At 46.0% G+C, this 19,141-nt stretch overlaps 1 protein-coding gene across 2 annotated transcripts in view; it reads right to left on the bottom strand.

The window, feature by feature from the left end:
- Positions 1–19,141, bottom strand: part of FAT2 (FAT atypical cadherin 2) — an 84,161-nt gene that overhangs the window by 30,722 nt on the left and 34,298 nt on the right. For both annotated transcript variants that reach the window (XM_047850082.1, XM_047850075.1), the window contains exons 6-12: positions 18,030–18,240; positions 16,061–16,200; positions 15,181–15,462; positions 13,645–13,855; positions 5,571–9,629; positions 3,925–4,121; positions 1,409–1,562 (exon numbers count right to left, since the gene is read on the bottom strand). In XM_047850082.1, the coding sequence (XP_047706038.1) occupies positions 1,409–1,562; positions 3,925–4,121; positions 5,571–9,629; positions 13,645–13,855; positions 15,181–15,462; positions 16,061–16,200; positions 18,030–18,240 (5,254 nt within the window). The remainder of the gene's footprint in view (positions 1–1,408; positions 1,563–3,924; positions 4,122–5,570; positions 9,630–13,644; positions 13,856–15,180; positions 15,463–16,060; positions 16,201–18,029; positions 18,241–19,141) is intronic.

Genomic DNA, 19,141 nt, shown 5'->3' with positions numbered 1-19,141 from the left:
ACATACTGAAAATATCCTGTATGTCTTTCAAAAAGGGACTGGTTATATATATTACGAATTAGCCATACAGTAAAATACTGTGCGACCCAAAAGGAATTATGATAGAGTTTTATGTAATGCCTTGTTAATACCTCCAAGATGTTGCTATGTGAAAAAAAGCAAGTCACAAAATAGTATTCTAGAGTGCTTCTCTTTGGGGAGGGGCTGATTATTATACAGACTTTCCAGTTTCTGCATAATACACGCCCACGGTGTTTGGATTTTTGTACAATGAGCATGTATTATTTCCATATTTAGAAAAACCACCCCGTTTTTTTAAGACCCCACCAATCATCCTACAGCTGAACAAACAGCCCCAGAGAGAGATTAGGTAACCTGCCTGGGGTGACTCAGCACGCCCATGCTGGAATGAGAAAGGACAAGGTTGTCTCCTATTTATCCAGACAGCTTCCTGGGACACCACTCTCACCTGCCACCTCCCTGCTCAGGAATCTCCAAGCCATCCTTTGAGCTCTTGGTTCCAAGCCAAGTGTCAGCAGCTGGCCGTCTGTGGCCTGGGCCTTCTGTGCTGCCCATGCCCACACCTTCCCCCATCGCAGCTGGATGGGGATCCCACTGTGCGGCTGTTTTTCCAAAGAAAGCAGACCCCATCCTGTCTTCTCCATCAGACTCTCACAGCCCATCCTCTCCCAGGCATTGGTGGTCTACCCTGCAGGGCTCTCTGCTTCCAGCTCTGGGCTTTGTCCTCTAATAATAACGACAATGTCAACTGCATCCACTGAACTCGTACTACGTGCCTGACCTGGGCTAGACTTCTATAGACTTTCTCTCTTGGGATTTTCTACAATAATGTTTTGAGGTCTGCAACATACACGTCTTGAGATCATGTCCTTGACCATGAAGCTCACCTGCCTAAATCCTCTGATGGCTCTAAAGGTGGAGTTTGTGCCCCCCCCCACCCCTACCCTTGGCCTATCTCCTCCCCTCTGTGCACTAGTTTCTGGCCTTGCATCAGGACCTCAGATGAATGTGCTCTCTCCTAAAACAAGGCTCTTGTATAAATTCTCCTTGAGTGTCCATCCCTCTGACTCCCTTAACTCTGCCCCCAGGGCTCTCTCCCTGCTCCTGTCAAACCTTCCCTTAGCATCTTGCATCTTTTCTTAACTCAGCACGTTCAAACCACTGATCTGATGACTGCTTTTCCCATAAGACCCAGAGCCCGTCCGTCTATTGATTATGTCCCGCCATCTAGTGCAATACTTGGCACATAGTACCAATGTGTTTGCTGAGTGAATGGATGGATGGACAAGTGAATTCTCGCTTCTTCTCCAAGGAGCCTAGCATGGCACTTGTCACTGGTATTCACTAAGTAAGTTCTTGGCTGGATCCCGCAGCTCAGGAAACCCACCTGTATGAGGATCCAGCTTAAATTCATCTGCTCCAGGCCCATGCAGAGAATATGTGATCTGAGCGTTGGTTTCGGAGTCCAAGTCTGTTGCAGAGACTTTCAAAATGAAGTGTCCTGGAGATATATCTTCACTGACTTTGCCAGTATAGAGAAGCTGGAGATGGAACACAAAGAGGAAGATTGTGGGAGATACGCCTGACTGAGAGAGAGGCAGAATGACAGAGAGGGAGAGAGAAGCAGAGAGAGAGAGGTCAGAGAGCAAGATGGGGAGAGGGGAAGAGAGGGAAGCAGGGCGTGATTAAAAGAGAATAAGAAGAAACTGCAAGGAAAACGGAGATTGCAAACAAGGAGCACGATGGCAAGAGGACTAGTCGGAAAAGAAAGAGAATGAATGGGGAACGAGAGAGAAGATCCACCATCAAAAGCCCACACTCAGAGCTAGAAGGACCTGCTTCCACCTACTCCACACGGGTCCTTTGAGGCTTCTGGAGGAGGTTGGTGAGATGAGCCTGATGTGAGGCGTTCTGGAAGGTGTCAGGTCAAGCCACTCCCTCCAGGCCAGGCATCCTGGTCTCTGTGGTGAGGCCATGCTGTCAGGCTCACCTGCCTATACCCCAAGACAGACCCTTGGCTGTTTGAGTCAGGTCTGGACCCTGAGAGCCCCCAGGGTCTGCCCCCATCCTCCCTTCACTACAGGTACCTTCATAGCAGGGGATATGGCACAGGGGAGAGGCTGGAGCTCCCCAGGAGCGCAATGTTCCTCTACCTGCTGGCTCTGGGCACAGGTTCCAAGCAAATGGTTTCCCCCACTGCAGGGTGTGGGTGAGCGTGACATCCTGCTCTGGGTGGAGGCTTTGGGTCTGGGTGGGCTGTACAGAGATGGCCACCCAGACCTCTTTTCTCTGACTCTAGTGATGCAGTTGACCACCTCTGGGAAGGCCAGGGCGAGCTTGGTCCTGGCCTCTCCCAGCATGGGGAGGATGCAGGCTGGTTGCAAGGATAGTTAAGGGGAAAGAGGAAGAAAGTATGGCCACCATCCTCCCCAAGAAAGGCTGCCCTTCTGAGACCCAAAAGGTGGTCATCTTGGATCCCACAAAGGCATTTTCCATGCACCTGATAATATAGGTTTTCTTTTTCTACGATGATTTTCTGGAGTTGGTGTGTAGAAGACAGAGGAAGAAAAGGTGATGGGATATATGTATTTTTTGTGTTATAAGGTATGTGTTGCATCAATGTGTGCAAATAAGTGAAGTGCATATATATATGCAATGCACATGTAAGTATGTTTGTGTGAGTTATATATGTGTATTTCCACATCTGGATGGGTATACAGATGGATGAATGTTGTGTGTATGCAGGTATATGCTTATGTATCTGTGTGCATATATGTATGGGTATTTGCATGTATATGTAGAGTTGTAGACGATCCTTTGTGTGTGTGTACATGAGTGAGTATGTGTAAGTTTGTATTTATGTGTATATACTGAATGGCTGGATTTTATGTAAATTTGAATTACTGTAACTTGAAATGTTATAACAGTAAAATGTTCTATCTGAAAACTTTGAGGCAATGCAAATCACCAAAGTTAAGAATTATTTACTGTATTTTAAAAGACATGTTTAGGGGCACTTGGGTGGCTCAGTCGGTTGAGCGTCCGACTCCGGCTCAGGTCATGATCTCCCAGTCCGTGGGTTCGAGCCCCGCGTCGGGCTCTGTGCTGACAGCCCGGAGCCTGGAGCCTGCTTTGGATTCTGTGCCTCCCTCTCTCTCTCTGCCCCTCCCCCTCTTGTGCTTTGTCTCTTTCTGTCTCCCAAAAATAAAGAAATGTAAAAAATATGTTTCAACACAAAGCTACATGGCAATGATTACTCGCTTAGTTCCTCTAAGAACACAGTTCTCTTCCGAACATACACACACATGCACACACACACACACCACCACCACCACCACGATTCAACGTTTGTTTTCAAGAGTAATTTAGGGTTGAATTAAGTGAAGTCCTCAGCAAAAATGCAACTGCCCTGCCTGCATGTTTGTGTATACTTACAACCTCGAGGAGGGCATCTAAGGTCTGTATTATCCATGTAGGTGTGGGGATATGTATATATGGGCATGAAAGTAGTGTGGGGTGTCTCTGGGGGCAGGTCTCTTTGGATGTAATGAGCCAAGCTAACAAGCTGAGTGGAAGAGGGGTTTCCCCCCTGGGCACAGCAGATTGTGCTTGGAGAATAAAGAAGTTACTTTACTTCTGGATGTATTTTTCAGGGAAGTAGACCTTTGTAGGGAGTATAGGGGGAAAAGTATGGACCAGGGGTTCTAGAGAACTTGGTGACATCCCTATGGCAGCAGTCGAGGGAAGGAATTGCCTAGAATGAACCCTGCCTAGGGCACTAGTCTGAGGCCAGCTGGGGAGAAGCAAGAGCTGGTCAGTGATGCCAGCCTCAGAGATAGTCCCCCGAGTCCTTCTCCTTCCTCTTCTGCCTCCACTGCCACCTCACCCTTACCCGGCCCTTACCTGTGAGCACTGCGGGCTGTTATCATTGATGTCCAGAACAAAGATCTCCACGAGGACCGAAGCCTGGAACTTGCCGTCGGAAGCTGTGATTCTGAGCAAGTACTTGGCCGTGTGCTCACGGTCCAGGGTCTTCCTTGAGAAAATCCTCCACTCATCTCCAACTTGGCTGATGCCAAACTGGCCCAGGGGGTCTCCCTCTAAAAAGATGGAACAGAGCTTCCAGGAGCTGAGGAAAAGGAATAAACCAGGCTTTGTGCCATAGGTGGCTGCCCATGTGACACTTTTTCCAGGATTTCTAGGAAAGACAAAATTTTCCTCCCTGGATAAGGGACCCATATTTCTATTGAGTCAGTTATTTGGTTCTGGCTTCAAAGGCCTCCTATGAAGTGGAATTATCACCGTGAGAAGCACCACTCTAAAATATGTGGCTGAGGGGCAAATTTCCTATTTTTTGTGCTTTGGAAGGCATTGTGGGGAAGTTAAAGGGAAGTAAATTTCAATTCTATACAAGAAATAAAGAAATACCATTTTGGGGCACCTGGGTGGCTTAGTCGGTTAAGCATCTGACTTCAGCTCAGGTCATGATCTCACAATCTGTGAGTTTGAACCCCGTGTCAGCTCTGTGCTGACAGCTCAGAGCCTGGAGCCTGCTTTGGATTCTGTGTCTCCTCTCTCTCTTCCCCTATCCCACTCAGCTCTGTCTCTCTCTTTCTCTAAAAAATAAATAAACATTAAAAAATTAGGGGCGCCCGGGTGGCGCAGTCGGTTAAGCATCCGACTTCAGCCAGGTCACGATCTCGCGGTCCGGGAGTTCGAGCCCCGCGTCAGGCTCTGGGCTGATGGCTCAGAGCCTGGAGCCTGTTTCCGATTCTGTGTCTCCCTCTCTCTCTGCCCTTCCCCCGTTCATGCTCTGTCTCTCTCTGTCCCCAAAATAAATAAACGTTGAAAAAAAAAATTAAAAAAAAAAATTAAAAACAAAAGCTCCTTTATGGCCACTGGCTAGCTGGTTCAGTCACTGTACAGGGATTGGGGTAGTTTAAGTCTGCAATAGGTATCTATTGCTAGGGAAAGCAGCTCGTAGAGTGTGGTTTTAATGCCAGATCTGACTCAGGCTTGGAGTGCGACCTTGGTTGAGTTTCTGCCCCTATCTGGGCTTTGGTTTTCCTGTGTGTGAAATGAGGGGACTGAGCTGGAATCATATCTATGAGTGTTTTCACTCCAACACTTAGGTCCTATGATTGACTTAAGGATCTTTCTGGTATCCACAACTTGCTCTAGGCAGAATACACTGCACAAGGACAGTCATCTGACAGAGTTTTCAGGGATCATAAGACTACTGATGCCTTCTCCATCCTCTAGAAGCTGAGAACAGTTACAAGTATCTCCCTTCTATTCTTTCTACTTCACCTAAAGTAATAAGAGATCTTCTCTGCAAAACACTTTCCAATTTACAGGGGGCTGTCTGAGCGTTCTCAAATTAGATCTTACCAGCATCCTTGTGAAGTGAATGAGAATAGGCATGCCAAGTCTATAAATGGAATCTAATAAGCCACAGAGCCAGGACTTAAACCCATGTCTTAGGGCACCTCTTACTAGACTTTTTTCAATGTACCCCAGTGCTGCCATTCCAAGACAAGTATTCTTACCTGTAATGTAACAGGTGACCTGTCTGTTCTGCTCAGAGACATCAGCATCCAAGGTTTTAAGAGTGGCCACGAGTTCACCAGGTTCACTGTTCTCAACCACAGATCCTCTATAGTCTTCAGAAGCAAATCGGGGAGCATTGTCATTCTCATCTGTAATGGAGACTTCAACCAGGACCTGAGAGGAGAGCTGGATGGTCCTTCCATGGTCATGGGCCACCACATAAAAGCGGTAGGTCTGGCGTGTCTCACAGTCAAGCTCCTGGAGTGTGGTGATCCAGCCAGTCTCACTGTCAATGGCAAAGAGCTCATGGATATTGCTACCAGGATCCACTGGCAGCCTGTAGCTCACCTGGCCATCATTCCCAGTGTCCTGGTCATTGGCAGTCACCTGAATGACTGAGGTCCCCACTGGCATATTCTCAGTGAGAACAGCCTTATAGGGATCGGCCTCAAAGATAGGCCTATTGTCATTGACATCCTTCACTTGGATATTGACAGAGACCAAGGAGACCAAGGGAGTGTCATTATGGGGACAATGTGCCATCAAATCAATCTGGTACCATTTGGTGGACTCATAGTCCATGGCCTTTCTCACCTTTAGAACTCCTGTGTTTCGCTCCAAGGAGAAGACACCATCCTTGTTGCTCTCTGGTGTGGTGCCCTGCACTAGACTATAGATGACTGGATCTTGAGCTGCCACTGCTTTAACAGAACCAATTTCAGACCCTTCTGGAAGATCTTCAGATGCAGAGAAAGTATACAAAGGTTCAGAAAACTTGGGCAAGGATACTTCATTAGGAACCACCTGAAGTCGTAACAGCACCAGAGAGTTCCAGTGAGGAGGCCCCCCGTCCTGGGCTTTGATTTTTAAGTCAAAGGCTCGGTTTTCCAATCCCACCAGGCTCTCTTTCACCTTGACAACACCAGTAGTTGGGTTGACTTCAATGACCTCTTCATCCAAGTCCTCCACTGAGTCCACTGAGTAGGTGACATCTGCATTCCGACCTTCATCTGCATCATAGGCCAACACCTGGATAACTGGGGAGTCTTTACTGACATTGGATTGAATGGACACTGTGTACTCAGATGCTTTAAATTGTGGAGGGTTGTCATTTTCATCCGTGAGGATGATCTTCACGGTGCAGAAGGCCACTCTTCCTCCTCCATCCTGAGCCATGACTTTAATGGCAATAACTCTTTCTGTTGAATTTTCCCGATCCAGTTTCTGCAGAGTGGTGATCTGGCCATTGGGGTTTATGGAGAACTTCTCACCTGCTAGTTTATTGATGATGGTATAATCTACAGTGCCGTAGGGACCACTATCTTTGTCTATGGCTAGCAACTCAATCACCTTGGTTCCCACCTTTGCATTTTCTGCCAATTCTGCCTCATAAACATGCTGCTGGAACTCTGGGCTGTACTTGTTGGCATTTGTAGTGTTGATATACACAGGCACAGTTGCTCGGAAGACCCCATCAGAAGCACCTACCCTCAAATTGTAAGAAGAGTCCAGGTGCTTTTTGCAAAGGTTGAACATAGAAATTATTCCTGATGAGCTGTTGATGGAGAAGTGCCTGTCCTGGTTGCCAGAAAGAATCAGGTACTCCAGGCGGGAGGTATCCCTGCTGTCAGGGTCGAGAGCTTGCACTTTAAGAACCAGGTGTCCACATGTTGCCAGCTCACTGACATTGGCTTCATACTGAGGTTGCCTGAACTCTGGGGGGTTATCATTGATGTCCGATACATTAACCACCACAAGGGTTTCACCAGTGAGTGGGGGATCTCCTCTATCCATGGCCCTGACCTTCACATGAAAGTGTTGTTGAGTTTCATAATCCAACTCTTGAACGGTGGACATCTCCCCTGTGCTCCCATTGATCTGGAAGAATTTGGAAATATCTGAGCCATCCTCTACAATCTGATAGGAGACATCACGGTTCTGCCCTGAATCCTGGTCAGAAGCCAACAGTTGGATCACAGGGGTCTGGGCAGGCAAGCCTTCCGATACTGAAGTCGTGTAGACCAATTGAGAGAAAGTGGGAGGGTTATCATTGACATCCTCCACCAGGACTTCCACTGTGGCTTCAGAAAATGACCCCAGAGCTGTGTCTGTGGCTCTAACTGTGAACACGTGTTTGGTCTTAGACTCATAGTCCAAAGGGCCTGTTACTGTTAGAACACCAGTCTTGAAGTCAGTGGTGAACAGCATCAAGGGCTCTTCCTCCACGATGTTGTAGATGAGTCGGAGTCCCTCTGGACTTCGGGCCTGGGTGTGGAGAATTGGGGTATAGAGTGTGATATTTTCAGGCACTCTCACTTTGTAGTAAGGAGTCTGAAACAGTGGGTTGGATTTATTTCTCACAGTGACAAGTACCTCTTCCTCAGTCTGGAGGGTTGGGGTGCCTCCATCCCGAGCAATGACTTTGAGGTGATACTTATTTAAAGCTTGATAATCAAAGGGTTTCTTCAGTGATATGTCCCCAAGATAGGGGTCAATTCGAAAATATGCATAATCTTCTGCAAATGCATATGTGACAGCACCATTTACCCCCAAGTCCTGATCAGTGGCAGATACCTGACAGAGAACGTCCCCTGGTTCTGTGCCATCTTGGATAACTGTGTAATAAGGTGCATGCTTAAATTCAGGGTGATTGTCATTGACATCCTCAATAGAGACCCTGACCAGAGCCTGAGCCACCCGCTGAGGCGTCCTGTTGTCCCTCAATTCCACCGCTACTGCATAAGTGTCCTGCTGTTCTCGGTCAAATGCCACACCTCTTGTCTGCAACACACCTGCTGACCTGACCATCCGAAACATATCTGTGCCATTCAGTAGGAAGTAGGAAAGCGTGTCATTCAAATGATTGCCCTGGGCACCAAGAATCACCAGTGCCTTTCTATCCTGTAAATTCTCCTTCACTGTTGCCTTATAGACGACCTGATCAAACTGCAAGCTTGTGTTAAGAGCCTGTGCCAAAGAAATTTTTACCAGTGCAGTATCTTGATATAGGCCATCAGAAGCCCTGATGGTGAGCTCCCGAGAGACTCCCAGGAAAGCAGGGTTCAACACAGATATACGGCCTGTGATGGGATGGATGGCAACAGCTTCGTCAGCATTGCCAGTTTTGATGCCGTAAGTGACTTCTGAGTCATCATCGTTGGCCTGCACGATTAGGAGCTCCATACCTCGATGGATAGGCTTCACTACCGCTACTTCATATACCTGATCTGAGAACCTGGGAGGGGAGTCATTTACATCTTTGACATTGATGGTGACCTGGACAGGCCTGGGTGCAAATAAGATGGGGTTTCCTTGGTCATGGACGTAGACGCTGAATTGGAAAGAGGGCATGCTCTCGTAATCCATCTCTGATATGATGATCAGCGTTCCCATGCTGGGATCAATTTTGAAAAACTTCAAAGCCTCTGGCTCCAGAATTTCATAGACCAATAAGGAATTAGCTTCTTCATCACGGTCAGAGGCACGAATCACAAGGGGGTTGTTGTTTTCGTCCACGATCATGCTGTACAATGGAGCTGCCTCACTAATTTGGCCCACAAACACGGACTTGAAGAACATGGGAGCATTGTCATTTTCGTCAATGATGTACACAAGAGCCATGACATCAGTAAATGCTCCTGCCATATTGATGCCTCGGATTTTCAGCTGGTAAGATGAAATTTTCTCATGGTCCAGGTTCTTTTGGGTGGAAATGAGGCCAGAATATGAATTCATGGAGAACACACCATCCTTGTTTCCCTCTCTTAACTCATAGGTAACTTCCGAGGAGCTTGTAGCTGACACTAGGAGGACTGGGGAACCAACAGGGATTGATTCAGGGATCTCGACAAAGTACTCGGCTTTGGAAAAGATAGGGGCACTGCTATCTGATGGGTAAACATTAATGATCACTGTAGCCAGGTCATGCCACTGTGGGGAGCCTTGATCTTCTGCCTTGACTGTCAGGCTATACCGGGCATGATTTGCCTCATCGAGTTTCTGGGCCAGAGTGATGATGCCTAGCAGGGCATTTAGGTTGAAGAAACCCTCGCTGTTCCCTGAAACAAAAAACAAGACAAACTGAAATTTACCGCATGTTCAAGAGATACCAAGTAGGCTTTCTAGATCAGTAAAGAGGCTATCGCACAAAACGTGGACAGGACAAAATCCACATCCTGTGCTATCCTGGATTTAGTTATGAAATGGTATATAGGGAAGACACCTATTTTATAAAATACCTTACACAAGGCACATAGTAGCTACTCCATAAATGGCAGCTTCAATGATCACTCAGTCTTTGGGTCACAACTTCAGCTACAAACCAAAGCTGTAGAAGGTCTTGAAAGCGAAGAAAGAAACTTACGCTTTGTAGGAAAAGAACACTCCACTCTGTATTTCGGCGGCGACTTTTATAGGAGAGACTTTTAAAAACCACCCTATCTACTCCCCACATAGTCTATGGTGGGAAGGTCCTTGTTGGGCTTGGAGGTTGGGTGGGGAGAGACTGAACCCAGACCTTGAGGCTCCTGATCAAATACCCTTTCCACCACACCTGGATTTTCTAAATGTCAAGCATTCTCACATTGCCTTTATAGTTTTTTCAATATCCAGCCACCACCTTCGCAATTTTATACCATTATTGAGTGCATATTTTCCTTTAAACGGATTTGTTTTTTTTAACTTAAAATAGCTTAAAAATAATTTTTTTAATGCTCATTCATTTTGGGGAGAGACAGAGAGAGACAGAGTACAAGCAGGGGAAGGGCAGAAAGAGAGAGAGAGACACACACACAGAATCTGAAGCAAGCTCCAGGCTCTGAGCTGTCAGAACAGAGCCTGATGTGAGCCCCAAACTCATGAACCATGAGATCCTGACCTGAGCCAAAGTCAGATGCTTAACTGACTAAGCCGCCCAGGTGCCCCTAAATTTAAAATAACTTAATAGGCAACTTTTGTATCACTACTTTAAAAAAGAAAATCCTTATTGCTTGCCATACATCAGAGGCTACCACAAAAACAAGTCAGTGGAAAAAAACATTTGGATAAAATACCTGGGTAAAATCTGGATAAAACCTATTGCTTGCTAAAGGATGTGAGCCTGAGATCTATTCTCTTTCTTTTGTAAAACCAAGAGTAGCAAGTGTTAGAGAAGAATGAGAGATTCGAGTACCCAGTGAAGCCTTCGTCCTTGACTAACCAGGAAGCCCCCGCGAAAATCAAGGGGAAGTATTTTCTCCATATCTGATTGCCTATCTTTTATAGGCCTTTTAAAATTTGATATGTAGGGGCTTCTGGGTGGCTCAATTAAGCATCTGACTTCAGCTCAGGTCATGATCTCGCGGTCCGTGAGTTTGAGCCCCGCTTTGGGCTCTGTGCTGACAGCTCAGAGCCTGGAGCCTGTTTCGGATTCTGTGTCTCCCTCTCTGCCCCTCCCCCACTTGTGCTCTGTCTCTCTTCCTCTCTCTCAAAAATAAACATTAAAAAATTGTAAAAAAAAACAATAAAATTTAATATTTATTTTGATAAAGGCATAATAACATTTCAAATTTAAGTTTTGAGGAAAGTTCTGATTATACAACATTATGATTCTCAAAAAATAATGTTGAAAATATAATTAATTATATTTCCCCCCAAAATAGTGTCTCAAAGTTATTGCAGTTTTTAAAATCTGACTTTATTTAGACAACAACCCCTTCCTCCCTCCCTCCTGCTTGCTCTTTCTTTCTTTCTTTCTTTCTTTCGTTTATGGTAAGAACAGATAACATGAGATCTACCTCTTAGCAAATGTTTAAGGGTATATAGCACAGTATTGTTAACTAAAAGCACAATGTCACATAGCAGATCTCCAGAATTTCAACTTGCATAACGGATACTTCCCTCTCCCTAGTTTTATTGAGATGTAATCGACATATAATGTTGTACTGATTTAAGGTATACAACATAATGATTTGATGTACCTTTATATTGCAAAAGGATTGCCAGAATAAGTTTAGCTAACATCTATCATCTCACACAGTCACAATTTTTTTCTTGTGATGAGAAGATTGCCTATTTAATGCCATCACTGAGTAACACCTGAATAATTTTGCTCACCCCCAGGGGTATAGGTCTTCACTCAGGGAAGACCTATACTTTACTATTCTTGTTCTGTTTATCACACAGGTGCATATTTTATTATTTCAATAGTAACCAAATAGCCAGGCTTCATCACAAAACATTCCATCTGATTCTCCCACTCATGGAAGCTATTCTCCAGCTGACTAGTGAGGTGATTTCCCAATTTGCCCTGTGATACAGACCCTGTTTCATCAAAAACAGTTTTGATAAGTAGACTGCAGTTGAAAAGTAATTCTATTAAAAGTAGCCAAGTAAGGGGCGCCTGGGTGGTGCAGTTGGTTAAGCGTCCGACTTCAGCCAGGTCACGATCTCGCGGCCCGTGAGTTTGAGCCCTGCGTCAGGCTCTGGGCTGCTGGCTCAGAGCCTGGAGCCTGTTTCCGATTCTGTGTCTCCCTCTCTCTCTGCCCCTCCCCCGTTCATGCTCTGTCTCTCTCTGTCCCAAAATAAATAAAAAACGTTGAAAAAAAATTAAAAAAAAAAAAGTAGCCAAGTAAACTACCTGGGCATAATTATACTTTTTTATGTTATGCTGCTGAAAGAAAAAACTGGGGCACAAAATTGTATATTCACTTCAATCTTTGCTTTTAAATGTTTATTTTTGAGAAAGAGAGAGAGAGTCCACATGCATGCACACACCAGGGAAGGGGGAGAGAGAGGAAGACAGAGAATCCCAAGCAGGCTCCGCACTGTCAGCGCAGAGGCAGAGATGGGGTTCGAACTCACAAACCATGAGATCATGACCTGAGCCAAAATCAAAAGTAGACACTTATCTGACTGAGCCATCCAAGGTACCCCCCCCCCACCCAATCTTACTACTGCAAAAATATGCATAGGAAAAGATAAGAGGGAAATACACAAAATTATTTTGTCTGGTGAAAACTATGGCAGAGTGCTATTTTCTTCTTTCTTCCTGCTTCTCCCATGTTTTAAAAAATGAGCATGTGTGACTTCTATCATCAGAAGGATATTTTAGAACAAGTCTTAATTTATCTATAAAATAAAATTAGTACCTCCATCAATGGGGTTGTGAAAGAGATAAAATGAGCTAAAGATGTGATTATGCTTCATAAATCACAAAAAGTAAGCAATTAATGGTTAGAATTTGTATTATCATTCTTCAGTGATGTATATATAGACTTCTGCCACCTGGCAAGGTAAAAGAGTTTCTGTTTCTTAAAAAAAAAATGTAAAAGCTCTGATTTCTAGAAAGTATATAGGCAGTAAATGAACATTATGCTCTATGAGTCCCTTTGCAACATCTAGCTCGGTGAGTTTTACTTTTATTAAAGATCATTAAGAATTATCAAACATTAAAAATTATCATTAATGATCATATTTGGATACTAGATATTATCATTTTTCTTTCTTTAATTATTTATAATTAACATGTATCAATGATAGCAATAACCCCTGGCATTTGTATAATATGTGACAGTTTACAATATGTATTAATGCACATTTTCTCTTTTTCTCTTTACAAAGACTTTCTGGTACAGGGGACATCATTCCCAATGTTGAGAGGAAGAAAACCATATAATAGATATGAAACAATGATACGGCCTTAACAGAAAATGTTACTCCTAAATGTAACTCCTAAAACTGTGCCATACATATTACAAAGTATTTATAGGTCACTTCTATTGTAAAGGCACAAAGATATTACAAAGATGTTACACAGACTCCATAAGCATCCTTTATATATACATTGTTGCTGAATTTATATAATATGTCTATAAATTCTCCCGTAACTTAAGTAGGCCCTTTGTTATTACTCTTACCATCTCTGAAAGTGGATTAATTTAGGTTATTATAATCCCAGAGAATGCTCTAGAAATGGTATTTGCCAAAGCTTAGAGAGCCTGGCGTCTGATTCACTTGCAAATTCATGCCTCCGGTGGTTTTTCTTATTGCCAAAGACTCTTCCCTCATGCTCTGGACTCATGGCCAGCCTCTCACCTTTCAGGAAGGAGTAGCGGACCTCGGCATTGGCTCCCCGGTCACCATCCATGGCTCGGACCTGGAGCAGCTCTGTGCCAGGGGCCGTGGTGTCAGGAACACTCGCCTCATAGTAGAGCTGGGTGAAGTGGGGTGGGTGGAGGTTTCCAGCCTCCACGTGAATAGACACCCACACAAAGTTCCTCTTGATGGGCATCTCCTGGTCTCGGACCTACGGGCCCAAGGGGAGAATGTCGTGAGCAGCAAACGGAATGGGAGGCAGCAGGGTTACATGAAGGTCAATGAAATACAATGCCAGTGAAAGATACACCCAACTGTAACTCTGTGTTGCTTTAAATTTTGCTCTCTTTTATGCTCTTTTTTCTTCAAAAAAAATTGTTTTAATGCTTATTTTTATTTTTGAGAGAGAGAGACAGACACAGAGAGACAGAGTGTGAGTGGGGGAGGGGCAGAGAGAGAGGGAGACACAGAATCGGAAGCAGGCTCCAGGCTCGGAGCTGTCAGCACAGAGCCTGACACGGGGCTTGAACCCACCAACTATGAAATCATGACCTGAGCTGAAGTCGGACACTTAACTGACTGAGCCACCCAGGTGCCCCTGCTCTTTTTTCTTTTTAAATTAACTTATAAATTAGTGATTATTAGGCTTAGCTGTATTCATGGACTATCCCATTTTAGGAGAAAGACAGAAAGAAGTACAGAAACCGTATTTTCCAACTGAGGTCTCAGAGGATATTTCCTCAAGATGTTAACATGTTACTCAGGGGGGAAAATTCTATGGTCAACTAAATTTAGGGGGCGCTGAATTAAATGATGTTAAGGTTTTCTTTGCTGCAGGACTTTGCAGAGCCTTTAATATATATTAATGTGTCCAGAGGATGATAACCTAACATATAAAATCCTGCTCCTTGAGTCAGGAAGGCTGGATTTGATTCTGGTTCCATCATAAAGAACTGTATGATGGTGAGTAAGCCCCTGTGGGCCTGTGGTGTAAGAGGAGAGAAATGGGTAGGATCCGGGCTGGGACTAGAGTGTGGCACTTGAGGCATGTAGGGCATAGATTTAAGGAGGCTCACTCTCAGGGTCATAAGGTGCGGGCACAGAACCCTGAAAGTGAGTCCTTCTTACTTTTTTGTGCCCTGCCAACGCCTCTCTTGCTCACCCTAGTGCTTGCTCTAGGCGGGAGGGTCTCTGGGTCCTCCCCAGCTCTGACACTGTGTCAGTCTGCATTGTGGCCATGCGGTCATGGAGCAGGGAGAGAGCTGTTGGGGGGATGTGTGGACTGAGCCCAGAGAAAGCCCAGGTTGTAGGAGTTTCCTTGGCAGCTCTGTAATCTCTTTCTTTACTCTCAGGCACCCCTTATGGAAGGTGCCTCTGGCAGGCTGGGAAGTGTCACATCTCATGTCATGCATCGTCATGAGCATTGGCGTACCTGTCTAATCAGGGAAGAGGGGACCTTCAGCGTGCCTCCAAGGGTGCCCACCCCCACATATCCACATGCAAGTGCATCTTCCCCTGGTTTTTTGGCTTACTCACCATAACTGTCAGCGTGTGCTGGGAGGGGCCCAAGCCAAGGTCCAACTTCCCCACGGTTACCAGGACACCACTGCTTGGGTCCAGCTGGAAGAGGCTGGCACTTGCTGGGTCTTGGCTGCCATGTATGGTGTAGATGAGGCCTTTGCCCTTGTCTGGATCCGTGGCCTGAACTCGGAGGAGCTCCACCCCAGGCAGTGTGTCCTGGGGAACTCTGACCTCATAATGAGCCTCCAGGAACTGGGGCCGATGGTGGTTGACATTGGCAATCATGAAGATGTAGACCTAGGGAGAATGAGAGGGAAAGGTAGCCTGTAAGCTCTAGGGGGTCCGTGACCTTGTCTGTCTGGTTCTTCGCCATACCATCGGTGCCTAGAACAGTGCCTGGCACACAGCAGCCACTCAATTAATATTTGTTGAATGAACGATACGATTTCAAAATCACAAGGCTTTGAAATAACGTGCAGTCCAGTGGTTTTCAAAAACAAAATTTCGGTTAAAAGGACCTTTTCTTCAAGTGAATTTTTTAATGAAATTCCAATATATGAGGCAGGTAAAACTCTGGCTGAAACCACCGTAGAAATCGAGAGCCCCCACTGACCAGCATGCCTCATACCCCTGGCAGCCTCTATGGAACTCTATCCTTAACGGAAAACTGTTCATTGAGACAAAGCCCTTCGTTACACAGCGGGAACAAGAATTCTCCCAAGAGCACAGAAGTAGAAAATCTATCAGATAAGACTGGAAGGCAGAACCTTAATTCCAAAATCGGCGTCTTCTGAAGTATACACCACATCCACTGAAAGCCTTGTGTAGCTTCTTCCCAATGAAGGAAGCCTCCCATCCCCTCTCAGCTCAGGGGGTCCCCAGTCAAGCCTCTAACCTGAGTGGCAATGGTGTGGGACCCATCGGTCACCTCCACGGTCAGGTTATAGCTCGACCTCCTCCTTGTGTCGAGAGGCTTAGCGATGACAATGCTTCCTGTGGTCTTCTCAATGTCAAAGTCCATGTCCTGGTCACCACCTGGAGTGGGGGTGGGGAAGGGGAGGAGCACACACAGCCTCAGTGATGGAGACAGTAGGAGAGCAATGGGATCTGTCTGGCACGTTTAGAGGAAGGGGCCGTAGATCCTGTCAAGTTCTTGTCAAATTATTATCAAGATCTGAGCGGTGATACAGAAAAAGGTAAACTTATAAGGCCTGAAGAGTGGCGGAGGAAGACCAACGTTTGCCATAGAACGTGTTCTGCTACCAGGATGGTAAACACAGGAGTAATGGAGCTCTACCCCGTGGCCTACATGACAGTTTGCATAGCCTAAAGGTACCTATGTGCAGGAGAAAAATGAAAATAACTCTGTTCAGGGTGCCTGGGTGGCTCAGTCGTTTAAGCACCCAACTTTGGCTCAGGTCATGATCTCACGGTTCATAGGTTAGAGCCCTGGGTCGGGCTCTGTGCTGACAGCTCAGAGCCGGGAGCCTGCTTCAGATTCTGTGTCTCCCTCTCGCTCTCTGCCCCTCCCCTGCTCACACTCTGTCTCTCTGTCTCTCTCTCTCTCTCTCAAAAATAAATAAACATTAAACAAATTAAAAAAAAAAGAAAACTCTGTTCAAGAGGAAATTGATGCAATAAACTGTAAAAATCTAAAATGTAGAATTAGCATGCAGCTATTTAATTGTTTACTCAACAGAAATCTGTTTAGTGGCATGGAAATATGTTCACGTTATATTTTAAAAGGTTATAAAACAACATTTTAATATAACCCTAAGTGTGTGTGTGTGTGTGTGTGTGTGTGTGTGTGTAAAGAAAAACCACTAAAAGGAAAGACAGCAACATTTTAACAGTGGATTATCTTCTGATTGGTGGGGGCTTTGGTGATTTTATCATCCTCTCTGCATTTATTTGTGTCCTCTAAATGTTCTACAGAGTACATGTGTTAATTTGTGCCAAAGAAAAAGAAAAGCCAAACAAGAGGAACAGTTAGTCAGAATTGAAAGCCAATCCAGGAAGTCAAAAATCTTGGGACAGGTGTGCATCCAATCTCTGAACTAGGCTGAGAATCTCTCTAATTGGACCCCAAAGTTCATGTGGTACTGAAACTCTTAGATATTCTTAACCTGGAATCCCTGGCTGCATTTCAAGGGATCTATAAGTCGCTATATTTGTACTCTCGTGTGTGTGTGTGTGTGTGTGTGTGTGTGTGTGCACGCACGTGCACATGTGCACACCTTTCTGGGAAGAGAGCCTAAGCATTCATTAGATTCCCAAAGGATTCATCAGATTCTCAGAGGGGTCTATGCTCCCCTCCCCCCAGATATTTTAACAAAATCTTGGTTTAGAGACAAAATAAATTTCAGAGAAGACCATGAGAGCTTGGACCCAAGTGTCTCCTACAAAGAGAATGGACCCTTTCCCCTGATCATGAGGACGGAACCTGGGATTAGAACATGAAGCATGGCCCCAGGGACAGCGGTCCTCAAGCCATGGTCAATGATATCAGCTCTGCAGGGATCTCACACTGAGGCACAAGAGGAAACACAAAATTTGTGCTTTCTCCTCTGAATCTCCTAGGCACTTGGAGTAACTGGGGGACTGTCCCACTCTGGCTGGGGTACCAGTGAGGCCATGGAGGCTCGACCTGAGATCACAGCTGGTGCGGAAGGAAAGATTGGCAAGAGTGGTGCTTCTCCTCACCAGCTGCCCCAGAGAACAAGGGCAGAGACAGTCACCACTCACAGCCAAAGGAGGGGCTTCCAGGGAGCGTGACCTGAGTGAGCACGCTCAGAAGGACCGTGCTGTGAAGACCGGGCCTGGGCTGTAAGGATGGAAGGGGCTGACCCTCCTAGGGTCCTCACCGGAGATGTTGAACCAGAAGAGACCGGGTCGGCCCTCCACACTGATGACCCCCACCATGTGGTTCACGGGGTCCGTCTCCATGACTGTAAAGCTGTAGTGGGCCTCGTCAAAGGCCAGTGGTATGGAGGAGGGCCGGGGCTGGGGGATCCACTCGATGTGCAGCCGGACACTGGCTGAGAGTGGTGGCTGTCCACTGTCTGTTGCTTTGATCTGAAAAGAAGCCAAAACTGAAATTGAGGCCTTGTCTGCAGGGCTGGGCAAGAAATAAGAAGACCCAGGTGGTCAGGCGAGAGGCAGAGCATCCTGTGACTGCTGGAGCCGGCCTCCTGTCCACTCGTCCATTCATTCCACACACACAGCAGGAAGCCCTGATGTCAACAGGCACCATGCTGGTTGCTGCAGGTGCAGTGGGCACGAAACAGGTGACCTGCTCGAGAACTTCACGCGTAGTGAAAAAATAATCAAAGCCACTCTTAACGGAAGGCTTACTGTGTGCTAGTTCTAGAGCTGGGCTTGGCACACACGGGCCCTTCTTAACAACCAAAACCATAAATTAGACGAGACTTTACGGAGCTCTCACTAGGATCAGGCCCTGCTCTGAGTGCAATATCTGATTTAATCCTCATGACAGCCCTGAGAGAGGTCCTGTTACATCTCCCTTTGCAGGAGCAAATGGGCTCAGCATGGGGAACTCGGCTGCCCCGGATCTTCTGCCTCACCAGCAATGAGGTTGCTGGGGTTTGGAGTCAGGCTGTCGGACAGGAGAGGCCATATCCCAACCGCTTGCTATATTGGCTCCCTACAAGGAAACTGTTCTTATCCGCATTTTATAGATGCTAAAACAAAGGCTCAGAGAGGTTAAGTGGCTTGGCTTTGGGCAGGTGTAAAATGGCAGGGCTAGAATTGGAACCTAGGCTTACTTTGATTCCAAAGCCTGTGCTACTCTCACCAAAATCCTTATCTCTAAGAACAGATCAGTTTTCCCAGGCAAGGACCCTATTGCCTTCAAAAAGAAAGGCCCAGAATTCTGATCCTTTGGCTGACGCTGGGGCTCCCATTTCTCTGGGAGAAAGCCAGGGAAGGGAATAGCACCTCCACCATGCCTGAGGGC

The sequence above is a fragment of the Prionailurus viverrinus genome, chromosome A1, assembly GCF_022837055.1.
Source record: "Prionailurus viverrinus isolate Anna chromosome A1, UM_Priviv_1.0, whole genome shotgun sequence".
In the NCBI taxonomy this organism is placed as follows: Eukaryota; Metazoa; Chordata; class Mammalia; order Carnivora; family Felidae; genus Prionailurus; species Prionailurus viverrinus.
The sequence above is the reverse complement of the archived record's forward strand: the minus strand, read 5'-3'. Positions and strand labels throughout refer to the sequence as shown.